At 41.0% G+C, this 20,412-nt stretch overlaps 1 protein-coding gene across 1 annotated transcript; it reads left to right on the top strand.

The window, feature by feature from the left end:
- The first annotated feature begins 1,299 nt into the window (after positions 1-1,299).
- Positions 1,300-3,349, top strand: LOC129372349 (adenosine receptor A1-like). Its single transcript, XM_055049591.1, has 3 exons — positions 1,300-1,737; positions 1,819-2,282; positions 2,826-3,349. Exons 1-3 carry the CDS (start codon positions 1,400-1,402, stop codon positions 2,987-2,989), a joined length of 966 nt encoding a protein of 321 aa, XP_054905566.1. The 5' UTR covers positions 1,300-1,399; the 3' UTR covers positions 2,990-3,349.
- Positions 3,350-20,412: the final 17,063 nt, after the last annotated feature.

The raw sequence follows: 20,412 nt of genomic DNA, 5'->3' as shown, positions 1-20,412 counted from the left end.
CACACACACACACACACACACACACACACATATATATATAGAAATGGTAATGGCGAACCAACCAGACATTGTCGTAGTGGACAAACAACAGAGGAAAGCCGTTGTGGTAGATGTAGCAATACCAAGTGATTGCAACATCAGGAAAAAGGAGCACAAGAAACTGGAGAAATACCAGGGCCTCAGGGAGGAACTGGAGAGGGCCTGGAAGGTGAAGACCACAGTGGTGCCTGTGGTCATCGGGGCCCTCGGGGCAGTAACCCCCAAACTGGAGCAGTGGCTACAACAGATCCCAGGAACAACATCAGACATCTCAGTCCAGAAATGTGCAGTCCTTGGCACAGCCAAGATACTGCAGGACCCTCAAGCTCCCAGGCCTCTGGTAGAGGACCCGAGCTCAGAGGATAAGAACCACCCGCGGTGGGTGAGAAGGGAATGGTAAGTTGAGATGGTAAGACAGAAAGTATTTAAATGGCCTCTAATAGTTTCCAAGTCGTTTATGTGATCTTTGGATTTTTTTTCCCCCTAACATCCTTCTGACTACATGGTGTTAAAAATAGATTGAATATGAGTCACATCAAAATTAAACCCAAGGGAATTCACATTTAATACAAAACATTTATGTAGAAAATGTAATTTTCTATATAAAATTGCCAGCTACTGCTAAAATGTGTAAAATATGTGATTTTAATTCAATCTTTTGTTACATTCGATTTTCCAAACTTTTCGCTTGCTAAGTAAAAATTAACCTGTTTTCTAATTTATGGAGACTGTTGTTCACATCTTAGCGTAATTACGATTTCCTATCATAAGCTGAACACAAGGCTGGGACCCCCTGTGGGTCTCAAACCACCAGGTGGGGTTTCTTGAAATGGTTTCCACTCAAATTAAAACAAATGAAAAATGGAGCAAATTGGACATGCCATTCCTGTTACGACACTTAAAAACAGTTGTAACGACTAATGAAAATGTACAAACGTGACTGCTTGCCAGTGTGCGCCTGTTTAATTGGTTTTCTCACAGTGTGCGTTTACTTTAAGTAGTGACAGTTGGGAACACAAATCTCTACGTGTCGTTTTGTGGTTCAGTGGCTGAAAAGTTTGGGAACCACCGATCGAGAAGTCCTCTCCTCTCACGCTCCAGGGATATATGTATCAAAGTTTTGAGGAGGATTTTTGACTTTCTGATGAAATACAGATGGTGTCTCCATGGAGCGTCAGTCAGCTTTCAAGTGTGCACGCACCATCCCATATAAAAGGCCCCTGCTTGTTGTCTTTTGAGCCATTTGCAACCACAATCTGAGCAACAAGGAAGGATGATGCTGGACTTTTCTTGCTACTGAATTCATTACACTTGTGCATGAAATATCTTCAAGGGTATTATTTGCTGTCAATTTGCAGTGATGGCTGATTGGGCTTGGGTAACTTACACGGTGCTGGAAGTGCTCATTGCTGTGGCGTGTTGCCTTGGGAATGTGTTGGTGGTGTTTGCGGTGGCTGTTGGGATCCAGGATTGCCTCCGGGAGCCGACTTTCTGCTTCCTGGTGTCCTTGGCCGTTGCTGACTTTTTGGTGGGTGCAGCTGCCGTGCCTCTCGCTGTACTGCTGGATGGCTGGGTGAATTTGACTGCTCAGCAGTGCTTGTTCCTCAGCTGCGTCATACTCGTGCTGACAGAGGCCTCCGTCCTCTCACTGCTGGCTATTGCCATCGACCGATACCTGCGGCTGCACATGCCTTTCAGGTAGGGGCGAACTCAGTCTCACAACTTTATAAGAAATGCTGGAATAATTTTCTCTTAATTATTAATTGTCTCTCTTTTCAGATATAAAGCCATCGTCACTCAGAGGCGCACACTGTTGGCCATGTCCATCTGTTGGATACTCTCTTTGCTACTGGGATTCACCCCTCTGCTTGGATGGCACAATCTCTCTGCTTCTGGCTATTATTCCACAAACACATCGTCTACCTTGCCTAGCTCTTCTCAATGCACTTTCCTCTCAGTTATCTCCCTGCCCTTTATGGTTTATTTCAACTTTCTCGGATGTATCATGGCCCCTTTATTGGTCATGACTTTTCTGTACGTCATCATCTTCTGGAGCCTGCACAAACGTCTGAAGAACAGCTGCCCTCAAGCACAGGCCTTGCTGCTCAGGGAGAAGAAGCTGGCCTGCTCACTTGCTCTGGTTCTCACATTATTTGCCTTCTGCTGGATCCCTCTGCACCTCATGAACTGTCTTCTGCTCCTCTGGGGACCTCAAGCAGTGACCCAGGGAACACTTTACACAGGTAGGTCAGAGTTGTTTTCCTACTCCTTGCACAGATGTTAAAATGTCTCCAAGGTGATTGCTTACCTCTTCAGATGTCAACTGTTTAAATGACTTACTATCCTACCAAGAATAGGAGTCAAATATCCAGCCAGAAATATATCAGGTGTTTGTTGCTGGCCACAACAAGTATGCAGTCATGTGATGTTAAAACAAATACTAGAGAAATTGTGGAAACATATTTGTGCCTGTATCAAAACCTTTGACCCTGTGAAGATTTAAGAAAATCCAAAGTGATTTAAGGCTCTGCATCCCAACTTTGTTTTTAGAAATCCCTGAAGTTGTTTCCTTTATAATTTAGCAGTTATGGAAGCATAACTATTAAATCATTTATATTTGTCATCAATAATATCAGCTAAGATATTAAAGAAACAAATGTAGACCATCAACAATTAGTTTATGTGAATGGCCCAGTTTATGGACCAAACTGTAGTTCCAAAATATTCTTCCAGCCTTATGTATTACAGAAATTTACTGACTCAGTAACAAGCCGATCATCCTGCAGGTATCCTTCTGTCTCACGCCAACTCAGCAGTCAACCCAGTGGTCTACGCTTGTCGCATCCCCAGGATCCAGAAGGCCTACAGTCAAATATGGAGGCATCTTGCTTTGAAGCTCAATTGTTTTACCAGAAATGAATCAATTCAGCAAGCTATAACAAGCGACTAGTTTAAGAAATGTAAATGTGCATTTGCCGAGCCAGAAAAAAAGGGCTTGTGTAAGACTTGTTTGTGGTATTTCATCAGTCAAATGCATTATTCTGTCATTGTACAGCACTGATGATTTCTGCTGTTATTGCATTTGAACATGTAGCATAAAGACTGTTTACAAAGTTCCCCTTGAAATGCAAGTTTTGTTTTAATGTTGGCTTTGTTAGTGACAGCAATTTATTGAAGCTCCACTAGAGGGCACCATACGTCAACAAACTCAATGCTTGTTTTTCCAGAAAGAATCAGAGTTGTGGTGTGTGCGCCGTGTGCTGATGTGAGAGTGTAAAATGACTAATATCTTAGTTTCTGAGACTTCTGGACAACTAATTTGAGAAGACTAGTTTTATTGAGATTTGCATAGTTAAAGCATGGAACAACTTTTGACCACAAAAACAGCTATACAATACATATAAATCCCCCTGTAAGATAATTACCTATTCTTTATGTTGTCTGTAAAAAACTAATAAATAAATAAAACACTCCAGCAAAGAGATTGTGTTGAACTGTTCAGTGGACTCCTCAGGGAAGGCAATAGACTGTATAGTTATCACCTCAGCAGGGTGCAGTCCCACCTACCAAACTATACAACCTACTACCTCACCCTGACAGAACCCAAGTCATCACACCACACTGAAACTCATTGAGGAAGTAATAAAAATAACCCTCTGTATATATATTAAATCAAGTACTGCATGCATTTTGACAAGGCAACAGTATTGTCCATCTTTAGACGATAGTTGACGACTGGTTGGCTCAGCTGTCTCCTTGGGAAAGACAGTAGATTGTATAGTTATCTGAAAAAGAGGTTAAAGAACCCCACAACTATTCAATCTACTACCTCAGCCCCAAGGACACAATCTATGCTGCATCCACACCAAAGATCCACAAATGTCACTCTCCTGCAAGGATATAGAAACAAATAGAGACAGACAATGTTAATTAAATTATTTTTGAAAATCATACTGGATGTGACTTTAGCAAATGTTCATCTTCAATGAAATGTTGACAGACAATTCTTTGTGGAACAGAGTGAAACTAATTTCTTGGCGGTTTCTAAAACAGTTTCTTAGAAAATATCAGGTTCTGGGAGCTGTTGATGCTTCATGGTAAGTTTTCGACAGCCGCAAACTGAGGAAACGATAATCACTACAAACCAAAAACGGCCAAAAGAGCACCACATGTTCTTACTGATCGGAGTAGCTATTTTGTTGTTAAAGAGAAATTTGTAACTTTGCTCCCGACAGAATAAATAACGAATTCAATGATATATACATGCAAAAGTAACCGCTGGTGTGCAAAATCTCAGCAAACAACTCACAAGCTTCCTGAGACTCTGCCATGTGATCGAACGAGGAAAGAAAAAGAGAGAGAGAGAGTTGTTCGATTCTCTGCCAGGAATCCTTCTCCGGTTTTGCCAAAAGCCGAGCTCATTCCAGCAGGGCTATCCCTGCGTTGGAGTGGCTGCTGCTTCTCAGGCGGAGGTACGCACACACAGATGCCTGCAAAAACGGCTTCCACCAGCTGTCTCTGATTGAATACAAAGCTGGGATTCTGCCCCCCAAAACACTACGAGGAAACACAAAATGGCGTCCAGCGAGGCTTCGGCCATTTTAGGTCTGCTTAAAAACATTATGAGGTCCACCTTGCGTGTCGTTTTTTTTTTTTTTATTGTGTTGTTTTTTTTTTTTTTCTTCCTTTTCATTCCTGAGCCTGCAGTCGTCACAATGAAGAGAAAACAGCTGTTCTATCACAAGTTGCAGAGGACGAATCTTGTGCCAAGCAGTGAGCCGAAGCCAACCGACCCAGACGACACGCTCAATCACCAATATTGAGGCAGAGGAAACTATTTCTTGTTAGACAGCTGGACAGCTCACAGAGAAGGGAGTGCTCACATGTGGCGCGTTCGGCTAAGATCGGGGTCGAAGCATGCCAACGGATTCAAACGGCAGCAACTGAAGAGTTAATAAGCACCAGACTAAATGCCAGGCCGGGGGCCTCAGAAGACACAGAATAGGTTAGAAGGTGCACTGCTTGCATAAATTAGCATACAGCCGCAACCCCTGAGACTTGGGCCAGACTAGTTTGCAGTTAGTATGCTGTAAACCCCACTAGCCTGATCATAGAAAACCAGACTGGGGGGAGAATGGGGCAGGGTGTAGGAGGGGGTGGTGGTGAGGGAACTGGCATGATGCCCACCTCTGCCACAGAGCTAGTAGAAGATCTATGAACTGCGTTTGCTTGCCAAGAACGATCCCCCCGACTAGACGGCTTGGAGAGGAGCTCAAACAGATTATTTGGGGAAAATTAGTCAAATAAATTGATTCTAAACATTAAATGCTTGTGGGTTAAACTGCCAATAATTGCCATCCCATTCTAGAAACGGAAAGGCTGGAAGGTAAGTAAAGGCCCGAGCCCTGTCTGTCACGCGAGCTCTTCTGAGACTATAAACATTTCCTAAACTACATAAGAAAAGGAGGGCATGCCCGGCTCAGTGGAGGCAAATCATTTTCTGCCAGCAGCTACAGAATAAAGCTGCCCGGTTGGGCAGCTGGGCACGGTCTCAGACAAGAGAGAGGGACGAAATATATAAATCTCATCTGTCCGCCTGACTGCCTTTGCATCTGTTGCTGCGGAATAAAAGCTACAAGTCTTCAAGCTCGCAATAGGAGTGAGCCAAGGACCATGAATCTTTGCCCCCTTGCACTCTGATAACAGCACTCTCCTGTGACAGAATGAAATGTTTTTCTGCAGACAATTTCCTGTTTCAGAGAAATCATTTGTCTTTGGGTGACAGATACAAGTCTTTTTTTTTTTTTTATAAAGCTGCATGACTTACAACTCTTATTTGTTTCTCTTAGGATCGTCTCAGCACATAGCTTTCCATATCTTCAAAAGTCAACAAGTTGTGTTTTGAGTAAAAAAGATTAAAGCTTTGCTTGTAAGTTATGACAATCTGATAGAACAGAAATAAAATCCTGGTAAAAGATTTCTGAAAACCTCTTGTTGCAAGTCATTTCCATCCCTTTCTTTCCTTTTATTTCGTAATTTGAAATGTGTGCTGTTGCAATTGGCACTAAACGGAATTACCTCTGTTTATCTGCACAGTATACAAACTCGAAGATTCAATTAGAATTATACCTTCTGTCCAAACACAGCTTTTATATATATATATATATATATATATATATATATATATATATATATATATATATATATATATATATATATTTTTTTTTTTTTTTTTTTTCAATAGAAATGCTTGCAAAATTCAGTAAAGAACATGGTAACAAAGGGCATTAGCTTCCTCTCACCCCCTGGAGGCAGGATTTGTTAAGATTTACTCCTCAACTAATATACAAATTAATTAGTAACCACTTCTCTCTCTCTCTCAAAAAAAAAAAAAAAACGTGGTCGCAGAAGATTCAGCTGCCAAGAAAACTCCTCAAATTTGGAGCAGGATTATTACAGGAAGCAGAGGCAAGGAAATACCTACTGACTTGCCTGGTCCCTTCGTCCACGACACGGGATGAATGCTTGGCACAGAGACGCCACTGAGGAGGAGGAGGAAGAGCAGGAGGAGGAGGAAGAAGGGGGAACCCGGCGATTGGTGCAGGTTCTTGTGGCTGTGTGTGTGTGTTTTCCTTCCCACTCTGCCTCTGCCTCTGCCTCCCACTCTCTCTCTCTCTCCCTCTCTCCCTCTCTGAGCTTTGTGCCAAGAATGGGCAGCGTCTCTGTGCCAGGCAGAATTTCAATAAGGAGTAAGGAGGTGGTGGGCAAAAAAAAAAAAAAAAAAGAGGAGGAGGAGGCTCAGTGGGGGATCTGGTGTTGGCAGAGGAAGCATGCCACACAATAGATGGAAGGATGAAGAAATCTCACTGTTATAGAAATGCGTAACATGGTGTGTCTTGTTTCACACCAGCCAGGTTCTCTGATCTTCTATTAAAAAAAAAAAATGCTACAGAGAATTTGTCAAACCAGCATATTTCATCTTCCTACCCTTCCAAAGAAGGCCTCACTCCTACACTTAAGAACGAAGGATGCGTGCTCTAAGCCTCCTCCATGCTACCTGGCATGGTGCCTGCTTTGATGTTCTTTATATCCTCATCAACCCGGCTGAACACTCACACAACTCGGGCTCATGTGTGTGTGTGTGCATACATGTGTAAGGCCATATGCATTTGCTTACACAAAAACAAACAGGCCAGTTGCCTCGTCTGCATGCATTTAAGGAGCTACTGCTTTACTGGCTAATTTTATTAGATTCTTCCACATACAACTACATATAATTATACAGATGAAAAAGCTGGACGGAGACATCAGCAAGAGATAAAAACATGACAGTGGGAAGCACATTAGGCCTCCCATAAGGGAGGAAAAGTTATAGACTTTGAAGGAAAATATTATATGTTGTTAAGCACTTAGTTCTTCCCAAATACCACAAAAGATTCATGTCGGTTTTGTGGTGTGTTAGTTCAGGCAACCAAAGGAAAAATAAAACTGGAACAACACATAAAAAAAATATTACAAATATAAATTAGTTGTGACAACAAAAATGTATTCACAACTCTGCTTTCAGTCCACTAATATAGTAATAGGTTTACTAAAACTATAGACGATATATTAAAATATCTTGAGCTTTTTTTTATGTCAGTAAAACGTTACAGATCAAATGCCCGTCACACGTTTTTGTAATCAGAGTTTTTCGAGCTGTAAGGAATATTAAATAATAAACCAATAATAACTGCTGGACAGCTAGCTGAAAGCTGCCTAATGAACTTTTCACTTTTCTATTTTTGTTGTTGAAGTCAACATATCAAAATGCTTAACTGTAACAGGGTGTGCAAAACATTCAGCTGACGATGACAAGACTAAGCATAATATTTGAATAACAAGAATAAGACAAGAAAATATTGAAGTTTCTCATTTGAAAATTAAGAATAAAGGCTTCACTTCAAAACAGAATAAAGATGTCTCAGATCACAAATTGTGTTCTAAACAATCTGTAATCGGTGTGAAATATTTCAGTCCAAGTTTGATATTGTGCTTGGTTTGTGTCTGTTTCAACATAAGCTGTAAGAACACAATACTCCTGATTTTTGCTTTTTTTAATAGAATAAATATTTCATATGTTATCAAGTTGCAAAGAGTTTCTATTCAGAGTACCATTATTCAGTTTTTGTTTTCCCGCTCTAAATGACCTGTGAACCCAAGGTGCACAACTGTCAAGATGTGATACAGGACAGTTTATGGATGCAAAAAACATGGACAGTCAAGGTGTGAGACTTAAAGACGTCCGACCCATAACTGAACAGATTACAGCTTAATTTATAATTAAAATGTATTACGTGACATGATTTAGCTTTAAAACACTGAGCTTATACCATACCAAAAAAACTGTGGTATTTTTCACAAAGCTATTATGCCATGAAAATCTCACATCCGCCAATGTCACTTAAAAACTTGGCTTAGTGACAGTTAATTCAAATATATAGTAAATATACACTAAAATGTTTAAACTTGGTAAAGGCTTACATCCCAAAATTTTATGAGGAATAAATAGGCATCTAATTATCTGACGACAGTTTGCTGCTTCTTTAAAAGTTAAATTCTTTCTTTACAGAACTTTTTAAAAACATTTAAAACTTTAGCCTCCTCCATTCTTCCCTTCCTCTCTCAGGGTTTTCAATTCATACATTTCTCCCCCATTTAGATGTGACGTCACCATGGTTTCAAATGTTTCTGATGCCTGACAGTGCTTATCTGACTTGTTATTACACGCCTACATGTTAAAGTATTTATACAAATTCTGTAAACATGCATGCACATGCAGCCTTCACACACACACACACAGAAATATATATATTTCTGTGTGTGTGTGTGTAAAGGCTGCATGTGCATGTGCATGTATATATATATATATATATATATATATATATATATATATATATATATATATATATATATATATATACATACAGGTATTCCTTTTCAAGATGGGTATGTGCATGTAAGTGCATGTTTCTGTTTTTTTTGTTTGTTTTCAGAAGCGTGCAAAAGTGCAAAGTGGTGTATGTCAGGATGAAACAGCTGCAGCTTCCTGCATGAGAAGAGAAACTTCCTGTTGCCTCGCTGCAAACTGTGGCCGGTCAGCCAAGATATCAGCCAATCAACTGAGCTGAGGCTGAATGCAGGAAGTTAGCCTGACTGCCTCTAGGAGAAAAAAAACCTCAGAAACATTATGAGGCAACACGATAAGTTCATCTGAGGATAAGAGAGGGGCGGGGAAAGAGCTCTCCAACTCCTACCTCTCTCTTTCTGCCTCTCTACTGTAACTCTTGTTCTCTATTTTTCTCAAGCTACTTTTTTTTTTTAAAAGATCCTCTTATTTCAGCTGCCCCGATGAAAGTGCTTCTTTTATTGATTAGCTAACATTTGTGAGCATTGGTTTTGCAGCCCAAATTATCGGAAAGCAAAGTGAAATAGCAAAGCTTGATGAAAAGAGACTGGCAACAGCTTAACCACGAATTGTGAGGGGCATGTTGAAAGGGTCTGCTCGTGTTTACACGTGGCATGTAGGCGCCATTTTAACGCCAACCCCTATTTAGACCTAGATACAGTAAGGTAATAAGATATTCAAATACAGTCTGAACTTTGCATGCCAATACTTCATTATAGCTCTACAAGTCGGTATAGGAAAGCTGTTTGTTAATTCACTTTTTCTGTTCTCTCAATGTCAAAAGTAACGTTTTTTTAACTTATTCTGGTGTCTGACGTGTTTTGGTGCTCTTTATAGTTAAACAATCTCATGGCTATATTTAGGAAGTAGACAGACAAACATGATTCTTTGTGTATAAAGGATTTTTTTTTTCATTATGAAAGCAGATGGTCTTTTACTTTACTGTTAACGCCTAAAAAAGAAGAACTTGCAGTCTTTGTCAGATACCAAACATCGTCTGTTTGCTCGCACTCATTTTCGTTGCTGCCGGTTTCCCTTCCACTGTAACTGTGTCATAGATATTTATATGTTATCGACTGAGTTAATGTTTCAGGACTCGACCTTTAGCAAATTGCCACACCCCTGCATTTCAGAGAGATAAAATTGAACGCATGTTTGCAAAAATGCATGTGTCGTTGAGTCTGGTGCCACTTCTCAATGGTACCATGGAGACAGTGCACACAAGTTTGCAGTGGAACAATTTGCAGGGTCATTATTTTCGTGCTAGCTATCAAAATGGCGCAGAGGAACGAGATTTTCCACTGGTTGATCAGCGGTTAACTTTTACTGACCGGGGCTGTCGGGCTGAGTCGACCCTCTTGGGTCAGACGTGAGCGAGACAGCCTGCCATTCCTAACGCCGGTCTCCAAATAGACACCTGTTCAGCACAGACAACCACAAAGAGACTGTGTATTGTCCTGTCAGAGCCTGCTGGAGCAATGGGGAGGGAGGAGGAAGAGGAGACAAAGTAAGGTATAGCTAAAGGATGGTCAGCAGGGAGTTGAACTCTCTGCTCAAGGAAAAGTTTCTCTCGCTACGCCCATTTAGCCAAGATGGTGGCGAGCACGGTTGCGGCGTGGCAACCAGTGACTGCAAACACGTTTTTCGGGAGGAAGACCATGATGGAGAACAGAGAAGAAGGTGAAAGATAACCGTAGGAGATAACGCTGCAGGACAGTGAGTAAGACGAGAAGAGGTTGTCGCAGGGATCGAGGCAAAAAAAAATAAAAAAATAAAAATACCTGAGGCCTGTATGCGGTGAGGCGGTGAGGCGGGCAGACGGACGGGCTGGCTGGGCCGGACGACTGGCTGAAAAGAGGGCCGTGATGGCGGGAAGAAGGGAAGCGAGAGGAGTAGAGCGGCACCCTCTGAGAGCTACACCCCCTTTCCCACAATCCCCTCCTACTGGCGTGAGTACATCCGTCCGTACAGAGAGTAACAGAGGGACGTCTGCTCTCACACAGCCCTATAACCAAAAAATAAAAAATGCACAAATCAGAATATCAAACACTGTGTAACACAGCAAGGAGGAGAAGAGTTTAAAAGTCAAAGACCCACCTTGCTTGCAGCTGCGTGTCACCAAAGCAGAGTCTAACTTGGGAACAGACACATACAGAAAGAGAGCGAGGACAGACCAAAACACAAACACACACATGATCAATTCGCCAGCTTTTGGTTCGCCCTCTGCTCTGCCCCGTGATGCGATTGCCTCGGTCTGCCTGCCCACTTTGGCACCTCTGCCAAGAGGGAAGCGGAGAAAAGGGAGGGCGGAATCGGGCGGTGGGGGGGGTTGCGTTGTGGGGAGGACATTGAAGAAGGAAGGGAGGGGACATGCTGTAGTGAGAGGAGGAAGAGAGAGAAGGAGGAGTTAAGTAAGACAGTGTGCCACGAAAAAAAAAAAAAAGAAGAAGAAAAAGAGAGGGAGAGGAACCATGAGCTGTCATGAGCAGACACAGTGACACAAAGCAGCGAGCCAGCAGCGAGGAGAACTTGCGGACATTTGCATGTTAATCATCCAACATCAGAAAGCACGCGGGGAGCAACACCAGCGCGTCCAGACACTTCTGACATCCTGCCACATCTCGATACATTTTCACAGTCAGAAAATTTAAATACATAGAGAAGAATACTCTGATCAGTCTCTGTCCAGAACCTCAGTTCTGCCCACTTCTTTCAGACTCTCTCCACCATTTGAGTCCAGAAGAGAGAGAGAGAGAGAGAGAGAGAGAGAGAGAGAGAGAGAGAGGGGGAGCATTTCGAGGTGTTCGACAAATTGAATTGGTGGGCAAGCAGGGAGGATATTCCAAAGAATTTCACTTTTTTTTCCCCCCTTCTTCGTTAGGTCCTTGGCAAATTCCTCTAGGTCTCGATTTCCATTCTTAAATCAATATGAGTGGAACAGCAATCAGCACTCTGAAGATACTGTATTATGTCAGTCATTAAAAGAGGAAATCTGTTTACTCATACATGGCCAACCTCATCTATTGCAGCCAATCACTGATGTTTGAGCTGCTGTCCCGAGACAAGCCAACCAATCAGAGCTCACCTCTGAGCTTATATCATTTTGAAGAGGCTGGTGTCAATATTAAAATAAGTCAGTATTTTTAACAATTTTAATTGTAAAAAAAAAAATATCTGTTTTTTTTTTTTTTTTTTGAACTTACAATTGACAATTCGAAGAGAAAAAAGTGAATCTTGCTTCTGTAAATCATAGAACGGCTAATTCCTTATTGCAGCTGCTGGATAAATAGTCCTAGAGATGGACTCAACAAGACAAGCAAGGCTTCCCCTTGTCCTGGATCACTCACTGCAGAGACAAAACCCTGCCATCCAAGTCCAGCTTCTTTGCCCAAAGTCCACAAGACTTTTCTGGAAGATAGCACAAAGGCCACGCACACACATTCACACTGTACACACACGCAAACACATGTGGCGTGAACGAACCGGTTCTTCCGTGGAAGCAGAGATTCAGCCAGCAGGTTGGACGGCCCCTCGACATGACGTCACGTCTCCTTTGTTGTTTATGAATTTATTTCTCTCCTCAGCTGAACCCTCTGAACCCAAGGTCCCACCCCCATCCAAACCCCTCAGACAGCTCCCCCCACCCCAACACACACCCTCCTATATCCACTCCCCTTCCCAGTCCTGTCCTCGAGCCCTTTTACCCCCCCCCCCCCCCCCATCCACCCCCAGCCCACCCTGTACACCCTGCCAATGAAGAAGAGCAAATATAGTGTGTCTTCAACAAGAAATAAGAAGGCAGAGGGAGAGATGGACACAAGGATGAAAAAAAAGGGTCCAGTTGTCTGTCTCACTTTTCTTTTCTTCTTCTTTTCTGTTTCGATTGCTCCCTGTGTCTCTTCCTGCTTGGCTTGTAAAAGTTTCAGCTGCACGGCAGGCCGGCCTCTTTAGGCACCTCTCCAGCTCTCGACTTCGCTGTCCCCCTGCCAGAAAGAGAAGGAAGAGAGGACAAATATAGTCACAGCTAAACCGTTCTGAAACGTTGCACGGGCAGATGTGCACTGGGAGCACAGCTATCATTTGACTTTAAACTAACACACACGCACGCACACACACACAAAAAGAAAGCATTTGTCTTTGATGAGGGAAAGATGGCGTGTGGAGTTTGTAAGAGCTGTCCCACCGTCTGTGATGTCTGTAAATGGCTCTGATAGCTGCATGTGATGACAACGTGTTTCAGTGCTCACACCCAGTTCATACCTTCCCAGTCTTGATACCAGTCAGTCGTGGTATCAAGTCAAATTTCCACAAAAAATATATATATATTTTTTTTCTGGATCTTTAAATATCTATATTTATTTGAATTCAATGTTATTCTTGGATTTCTAGTAATCATTTGACAGCTAAAAAGAGAAATATCGAAATACAGGTGCACAGACAACCAGGAACTCAGGCATAATGTTTTATTACTGACATGCTGAACCCTATTTAAATTCAGTGTATTTCTATAGCTGCAAACCCAATCCATGGCACTTTACAAGACAAAGTCCACTTCATGTCTAGAAATTATTATCACATTAAACCAACGCAATCCAACTGCAGATAGATGGATTTAAATCCGGTCGCAAACATTTCATCTTAATCCGCAGCTCCAATACAATTCAGGCAAATTCACTGGCATATAATCTAACTCTGTACACAGTCAAAGGTGCAGGGGCTGAAAAAGGGAGAAGAAAATAAGAAAGAACAAAAATTAAAAAAATAGCATGGCCTTCTTTATTGTATCAGCTAGATAGTAACTAATTATTCATTCCCGTTTAAAAAGTACAGCATGACTGTCACCTCATGGTAAGTCAGAGAAGGAATATTAGGGATGCAACATGCAAACTCTGGTAACTGTAAGTCTTTGAAAAATGAGCCAGTAAACGACAATAGGCCAGGAATGAGATCTGGGACAGATGAGTCGAGGACTCACAAATTAAGCTCTGATCCACGTGCGACCCTCAGCTCTTCACATCCACATGTCAACATGTTTCTCATTGAAATGTAGCTTTTCTCGCTGTCGTTCGTCTGTGTGTGTACGTCTGCAGTTTGAATGAGCTCAAATGCGAGCTTTTTGTTTTTTTGAATTTGTTTACTCAATAAATAATTTGATAAGCAAACAGCAAATGTGACAAGGAGAATTCAAAAACGACAAGCGTTTACAAATTAGACCGTGAACGCTACTGATCCTTACGTCACACCTGGACGTTTGCAAATGTTAAATAAAAAAAAATAAAGCAAAACTTCCTTTGGAAAACGGCGTCTGCTTACCGAGCTTTGGTGGTTTGCTGTCGTGGGAAGGGTTAGTTAGGATCTAAGCATATGACTGCGTAGAAGAAGAAGAAAAAAAAAACATCTCTTTTTTTACGCGGTCCAACTGAACATAAAAAAAAAGACGTCAAAATGGGTTAGGTGGAAGCGGTTCAACAGGTGTTCTGATTTTTTTTTTTTTTTTTTTTTTCGTGTTATTGGTTCGCCGACACGGACAGAAAAAATTAAACAGTTTTTTTTAAATTGATTAATTTATTTTTTTATAGCCTAATCAATATCACCGACTAAAAGAAAAAAAAAGTGATCGTTTTTTCTTGGCTTGAACTCGAACGCACCAGTCGTTTTCGGTTATTCAAAAACGAAGAAGCAAAAACTCGAACTTCACATTGAACCTCGGCTGGTTAAAGGTCTTTTTGGTGAATGCAGAAGATGGAGTGCGTCACCTAGCGGCGGAGGTGCGTAAAAGCAGGTTGTGGCATCCTTATGACATAACAGTCGTTGCAGTCAGAATCGTAACAACAGTGAATTCATTCATTCATAAACAGTTAACAATTGTACTCCAGTGTGAATTAAGTATGTATTGATTCTGAAAATGATGCTTTAACTTTAATTTAAAAAAACTGAAATAAAAATGCCCAAACTCGGCTCACACAACTTTTAAAAAATTGGATTCAAAATAAATATGGATCAATAGGTATTGAACTCCACTTCTCTTTGGTGACATTATCTATAGCGATGCTATAATTTTCTACTTTTTAAGTTGCTTTCCATTGTTCTCATCAAATGACCAAAAGGTATTCACCAAGTGAAGTACTTTAAAGCAAATGGGCAGGAAGGCAGTTGAATAAAAGCCCATTTAACCCTCTTTTCCTTTTATGTCCGAAAGAGTGTAGTTTAATGGAAAATACATTTTAAAAATCCCTCACCTTAAAACTGCTGAACATTTTCAAAGTGTGATTTAAGACCTGAAGAACCTCGCTGCCTGGAATTGTCTGTAAAGGCAAGTTCAGTTTCAGACAAGCTTCGACATGCCAGCCACCAGCAGAGTCAAGCTTATTTTATGAACTATGTCTTGGTTTGTCAACAATGTGACTCATTCCTTGTCAATGAAGCCTTTTTGAAACCCAGCTTAATAAGTGAATGTGCGTCAGTAAATGCCAGTTATTTGACAAAATTATTCATGCGCCCGTACAAATTATTGATTTCAGTTGTGCCGATCCCTTTCGCAGAAGGGCAGAGCTCCGACCGTGGCAGTGGCTTCATAGTGGCACTAAAGTCACTACCAAATATTCTTGGAAGCTACTAGGAAGGACAGCAACTCAGGAACAAACTGATCACCCACTGAGAGTCAAAGAATGGGGTCAGCAGCTTCTGAGGACGGTTCATCTGAACTCCAGCATAAGCTCACATCACTGTTCAAACAAGTTTTTTTATGGAAAAACTTAACTTGACCTCAAAACTAAACGCCTCTGAAATAAATTAACGTGGAGACTGTTTCTCATCCTACATGAGTGTTTGACTTTGCGTCTCAAGAAAGACAAAAATTCTCACAAGTCCACTCCTAAATTTTGCAGAAAGCCTTCTCAGAAGAGTTGAAGCTGCTGTATCTTCAGACGTTATAATAAATCGATTAATAAATATGGGACGTCAGTCAGGTTTATGCAGCATGTGTGCGAAGGCAGTCAGAATGAATACATTTTACATTATGGCATACGATTGTGATCTGAAAAGTCATTATTTGCAAAAAAAATTAAAACAGTCACAAACATTGATTTTACCCATGCATCCCAAATCTCTAAAAAAAGAAGTTATTATTCACACTTTGAAAGGTGCAGAATTACTAAAGATTAACATATTCACAGGTTATCGCCATGTTGGATTGAATGATTCTAGCCAGTCACTTTACATATTCTGCTACATGTTAGATATTCTGCACTTTGAGCAACCCTAGTCAAATGGAAAATCTTAAGAAAATAAATATCTATGTTTATAATTAGCAGTCAGCTCATTACAATGGGGCTTAAGTGACTCTGTGGCTATTACAATTAATACAGCTTCCTTTCCTATGTTAAAAATGTCTTGACTGGTCACCACTGAGTGACTGGAAAACAATGTCAGACAGATTATCTCTCATACATCAAATTAATATAATTAAAGCGTTGTGTTTCCTATGAAACAACAACAGAGGACTTAGTCTCCAAAGGGTCAATGATGTTTCATTTTACAGAGCAATTAAAAGTCTGAGAAAAAGTGGATGTTTAAAATAAACCCAAATAAAGATTCAGGTTGGGGCTAATCGTTTAGTTTTCAAACAAAATAGTTCCAAATTTAATATTTTTGGGGAGGAACTAAACACTTATTGTACAAACTAAATATTCTACTTGGCAAATCATTTTTAATTTGAAAGTTAAATATTTTGTTTGGAACTCAGACATTAATAAATGTGTGAGTAACATGGTGAAAATACGACTTTGAAAAATGAACGCCCACATTTTGTCTTTTCGCCATTCCATAAATCGTTTACTTCAATAGGCTTACTTACGTATTTGCTTTGTTGCTTCCAAGCTTACCAGTTTGATTACCACTACAAAAACAAGTAAATAAATAAAATACCAATTATCGGCAGAAATTTCTGCAGTGGAAACGTTTGACATATGGACACAAGGAAGGAATGTAGTTATTTTGCAAGGAATAAAGGAAGAAACAAAGAAGGGAGGAAGGAAGGAAGGACGGTGGAGATGACATAATGAAAGGTTGATGTAAGGAGGAGGATGAAGAACGCAAATAAGATGAGAAAGACACGGAGCAATTAAAAGTATGAGAAAAGGCGGAAAAGAATGGAAAGTAGGAAGGAAATGAGAGAGACACCAAAGGGAGGGCAGAGGGAGGACACATAGAAGGAAGGATAGGATGCAAACATATTTATTTACACAATGGATGACTTAAAATACTAAAATATTCCAAACACTGAAATTCTCTTTCCATAACCTTGAAAACACTGAAATCACGTTTTTATATTTCCTCTAGACTCCATTGGGACTTTTGGTTGATTTATTGACTAATCTGAAGTGACCAATGAAGATGTCATGGAATTTATTTTTTGTGACTCTTGTCAAAACACAAGTACAACATAAGACAGCGATTCTGAATGTGACTCGTGGTAATAACCTCAACACAGAAGTGGGGCCCCCGGAATTAAATTCTGAGTAAGGCCCCTTTAAAAACTGCTGTTGCGCCTCCGCCATCAAAACTTATTAATGTGCGCCTTCTTCGTGTCTAATCCGGCCAGGAAATGTGCAGTGAGTGTGCCGCCAGTCTCCCTCTGCAGAAGTCGTCTCTAATCAGGAGTCTCCCATTCCGCCATGGGAGGAGTTTGCGCTGGAAGCCACAAAACTTTTGCGTGTCGTGTGTTTTCGACGCCACGCCTCTGCGCGTTTTTTTTTTCTTCCCTCCCCTTCCCGAGCCCTGATTTCATACCAAATTTATAAAATACATTCCACCTTTTTTTCTCCTATCCCGTTGTTCTTACTGTTGAATTTCGGAGCCGGTGTTGTGCAGAAGCGGGGTGTTTGGGGTTTTTTTTTATACGGGGGGCAGAAGGAGTTCGTCCCTGTTAGAGCAGAGCGCGGAAGCCGTTGCGAGGTGAGTGCAGCTCCCAGATATCCTTCTTTGTTGTGTGCAAGCAACTTTTTTTTTCGTGCGGCAGCAGCTGCTTCGCCTTCGCCTGGAAGTTTTGGGATATTTGACATAATTAGCATTTTCCCGCCGCGGATTCGCTGAATCAGAGTCCCCCCCCTCCCGTGTGCTCAACAGACAGTATGTCTTGTTTGCGATAAGCCATCGTCGCCCCGCAGCTAATCGCTTTTGAAGCGTCCTCGAGACTTTAGTTTGCAGTTTGTTACGGTTTGATTAGCCCCGAAGCTAACGAGCTAGCATAGCACTTTCGAAGGAGTTAGCGACTTCGGCTTGCTCGCTTGAAAACTTAAAAGAGTGGCGTTTTCTGCACTCTTAACACAACTGTGGGTTTGTTTGTAAGCTTTTAGGGCAGATGTGATGTGTGCGTTTCCTTCTCCCGAGTTTTGCCAACTTCCATTTCGCTAAACGGCTTCATTTTCCCCTCTCCGCGCTAGCTGCGGTTGTTGGGGAAAGTTTCGCTACTATGTGAGAATATCGAGCCAACGGCTAGAAACTAGGCTCGATTTCCATTTTCTGTGGCCGCTGAAGGCTCGGCGATCAGATTCGACAGGGTTTGTTGCGGCGCTCGTCTGAAGTTGCCGATGAAATCTGCATTGAAACAGAGCTTGAGTAATCATGTCCCCCTCTTCTCTCCCCCCCGCTGCTTCCATTGGCGCAGAAGGCAGCCCGTACCGTGCATGTGTCCTTTCAAAGTTTGCTGAGCTCATAGTTTTATTTAGCTCAGTGCTTTACTGGCTCCTCGCTGCACCGAACAGCTGACCTTTTGGCCACTGGGAGCTATAATGAAAACGACAGAACCACATGTGCCTCCTGACCATAATGCCACATTCGCCTCCGCTGCCTTTTGTAGACACACTGGCTGTAATGCCTCAGATCAGTTGTAGAAAAAAATAAAAAATAAAAACATACTGCTTTTTAGTGATGCACTGTTTTCTTTAAGGCCTGACACCATTGTAATTTTCTTTTTTCCTCCTAAGAGGGAACTCACTCTAAAGAGTTTAACAGGTGTTTGGGTTTCTTCAGGTAGCAGTTTTCAGTCAAGCAGACAAAACAAAAATGACAATTTTTCAAATGATTTTTCTATTCATGTCAGGTTTTGCACGCTTTTGATGTGCTGATCAAAAAACGGGCAGAGCTTCGGCAGAGCTGATCAAATCGAAATTGGCTATTTTTGAACCCTGGCTTATTGATTAGTGCATCTCTATGAAGTTTATAGCTGGTAAGATAAACTACCTGATGTATGCTGTAGCTAAATTTGAAATTGTCCAATGCTGAATGTTAAAGGGCGGTGAAAGATTAAGGCATTAATTTATTTAAGCAATGGTTGCTCAGTTAGTGACAAAATCCCAATATTTCGCTTAGTCAGACATACAGTAAGCCTGTTACAGTTAGTAATAAATAAATTAATTGCATGACGCATTAAAGCGAGCTTGAAAAGTTCTGCTCGTCTTTCCACCAAAGACTGGATGACAAAATGTCTTCAAGAGCAATTTTGTTTAATATTCATTTTATTTGTTGTTTTGGATGTTTTTGTTTGTTTATTTTGGATATTTAAATTGTCTTCTCAAACCCAGTGTTCATTTTTTAGTTGAGTTTTATTGATGTTTTTTTGTTAGAAATTACAATGTATTATTCTTTGAGATTGAGTATTGGAGCCTAATCATCAACAGAAAGAGAAACAAGGATTCATGTGAAACATCTTCGGAGCCGCTTGTGTATCACACATTCAATCTTTTTAATGCATTCATTCAGTTATGTCTGAAGGCTGTGGAAACAATTCGACCCTTTCAGCAGAGGCTGAATCTGGGAAGTCTGTAAGCACAGTGTATAGTATGAGCACAGCAGGGGAAGTTCACAGACCACACTGATGGTCTGGGGTTGTTTTGTGGTTGGGATCATTTTTGCACCAATCTGGAAAGCATTACACATCCAGCAGCTTTCACATTGTAAATGTGTCTGTATTCAAAGGAAACTTATGACAAGAGAGTGTAATTTATTTCGAACAGTTTTCTCTAAGACGACTATCTGAACAAAATCTGGTTTTGTCAGTATTAATTGAGTTAGAATTTGTCTTTTTTTTTTTTTTTTCTAATTTCATTAGCCATAATAATTCAGTGTGGAAACATTGTTAATACGCCTGCACGTCCTGAACATTGTAGTAAAGCACTACTGAGTGGTTATCCTGAAATTGTTTTGCCTTTTAGGTCTTGGCAGAGCAAGATTTTTTTTGTGTGTGGCACATATCAACTACGAGACAGTTCAAAGCGCAAAACATGAAAGTTTATTTCAGTGACAAACCAAAGGGAAAGACAGAAAAGTTGGACTACAGATGCTTCATGTATTATTATAAGCAAATGGGTTTCAGGACAGTTTTCTGAAGGTTTATTCCAGATTAGTGGAGCATAAAAACCAAATGC

This window comes from Poeciliopsis prolifica, unplaced genomic scaffold, assembly GCF_027474105.1.
Source record: "Poeciliopsis prolifica strain line A6 unplaced genomic scaffold, Auburn_PproV2 SCAFFOLD029, whole genome shotgun sequence".
NCBI classification, from domain to species: domain Eukaryota; kingdom Metazoa; phylum Chordata; class Actinopteri; order Cyprinodontiformes; family Poeciliidae; genus Poeciliopsis; species Poeciliopsis prolifica.
The sequence above is the reverse complement of the archived record's forward strand: the minus strand, read 5'-3'. Positions and strand labels throughout refer to the sequence as shown.

What these genes read in the sequence shown, in the direction of transcription:
- LOC129372349 (XM_055049591.1), top strand. Translation starts at nt 1,400, where the DNA reads ATGGCTGATTGGGCTTGGGTAACTTACACGGTGCTGGAAGTGCTCATT. An exon ending in CGGCTGCACATGCCTTTCAG is followed by an intron (nt 1,738 to 1,818) that starts GTAGGGGCGAAC and finishes CTCTCTTTTCAG; the next exon opens with ATATAAAGCCATCGTCACTC. An exon ending in CCAGGGAACACTTTACACAG is followed by an intron (nt 2,283 to 2,825) that starts GTAGGTCAGAGT and finishes ATCATCCTGCAG; the next exon opens with GTATCCTTCTGTCTCACGCC.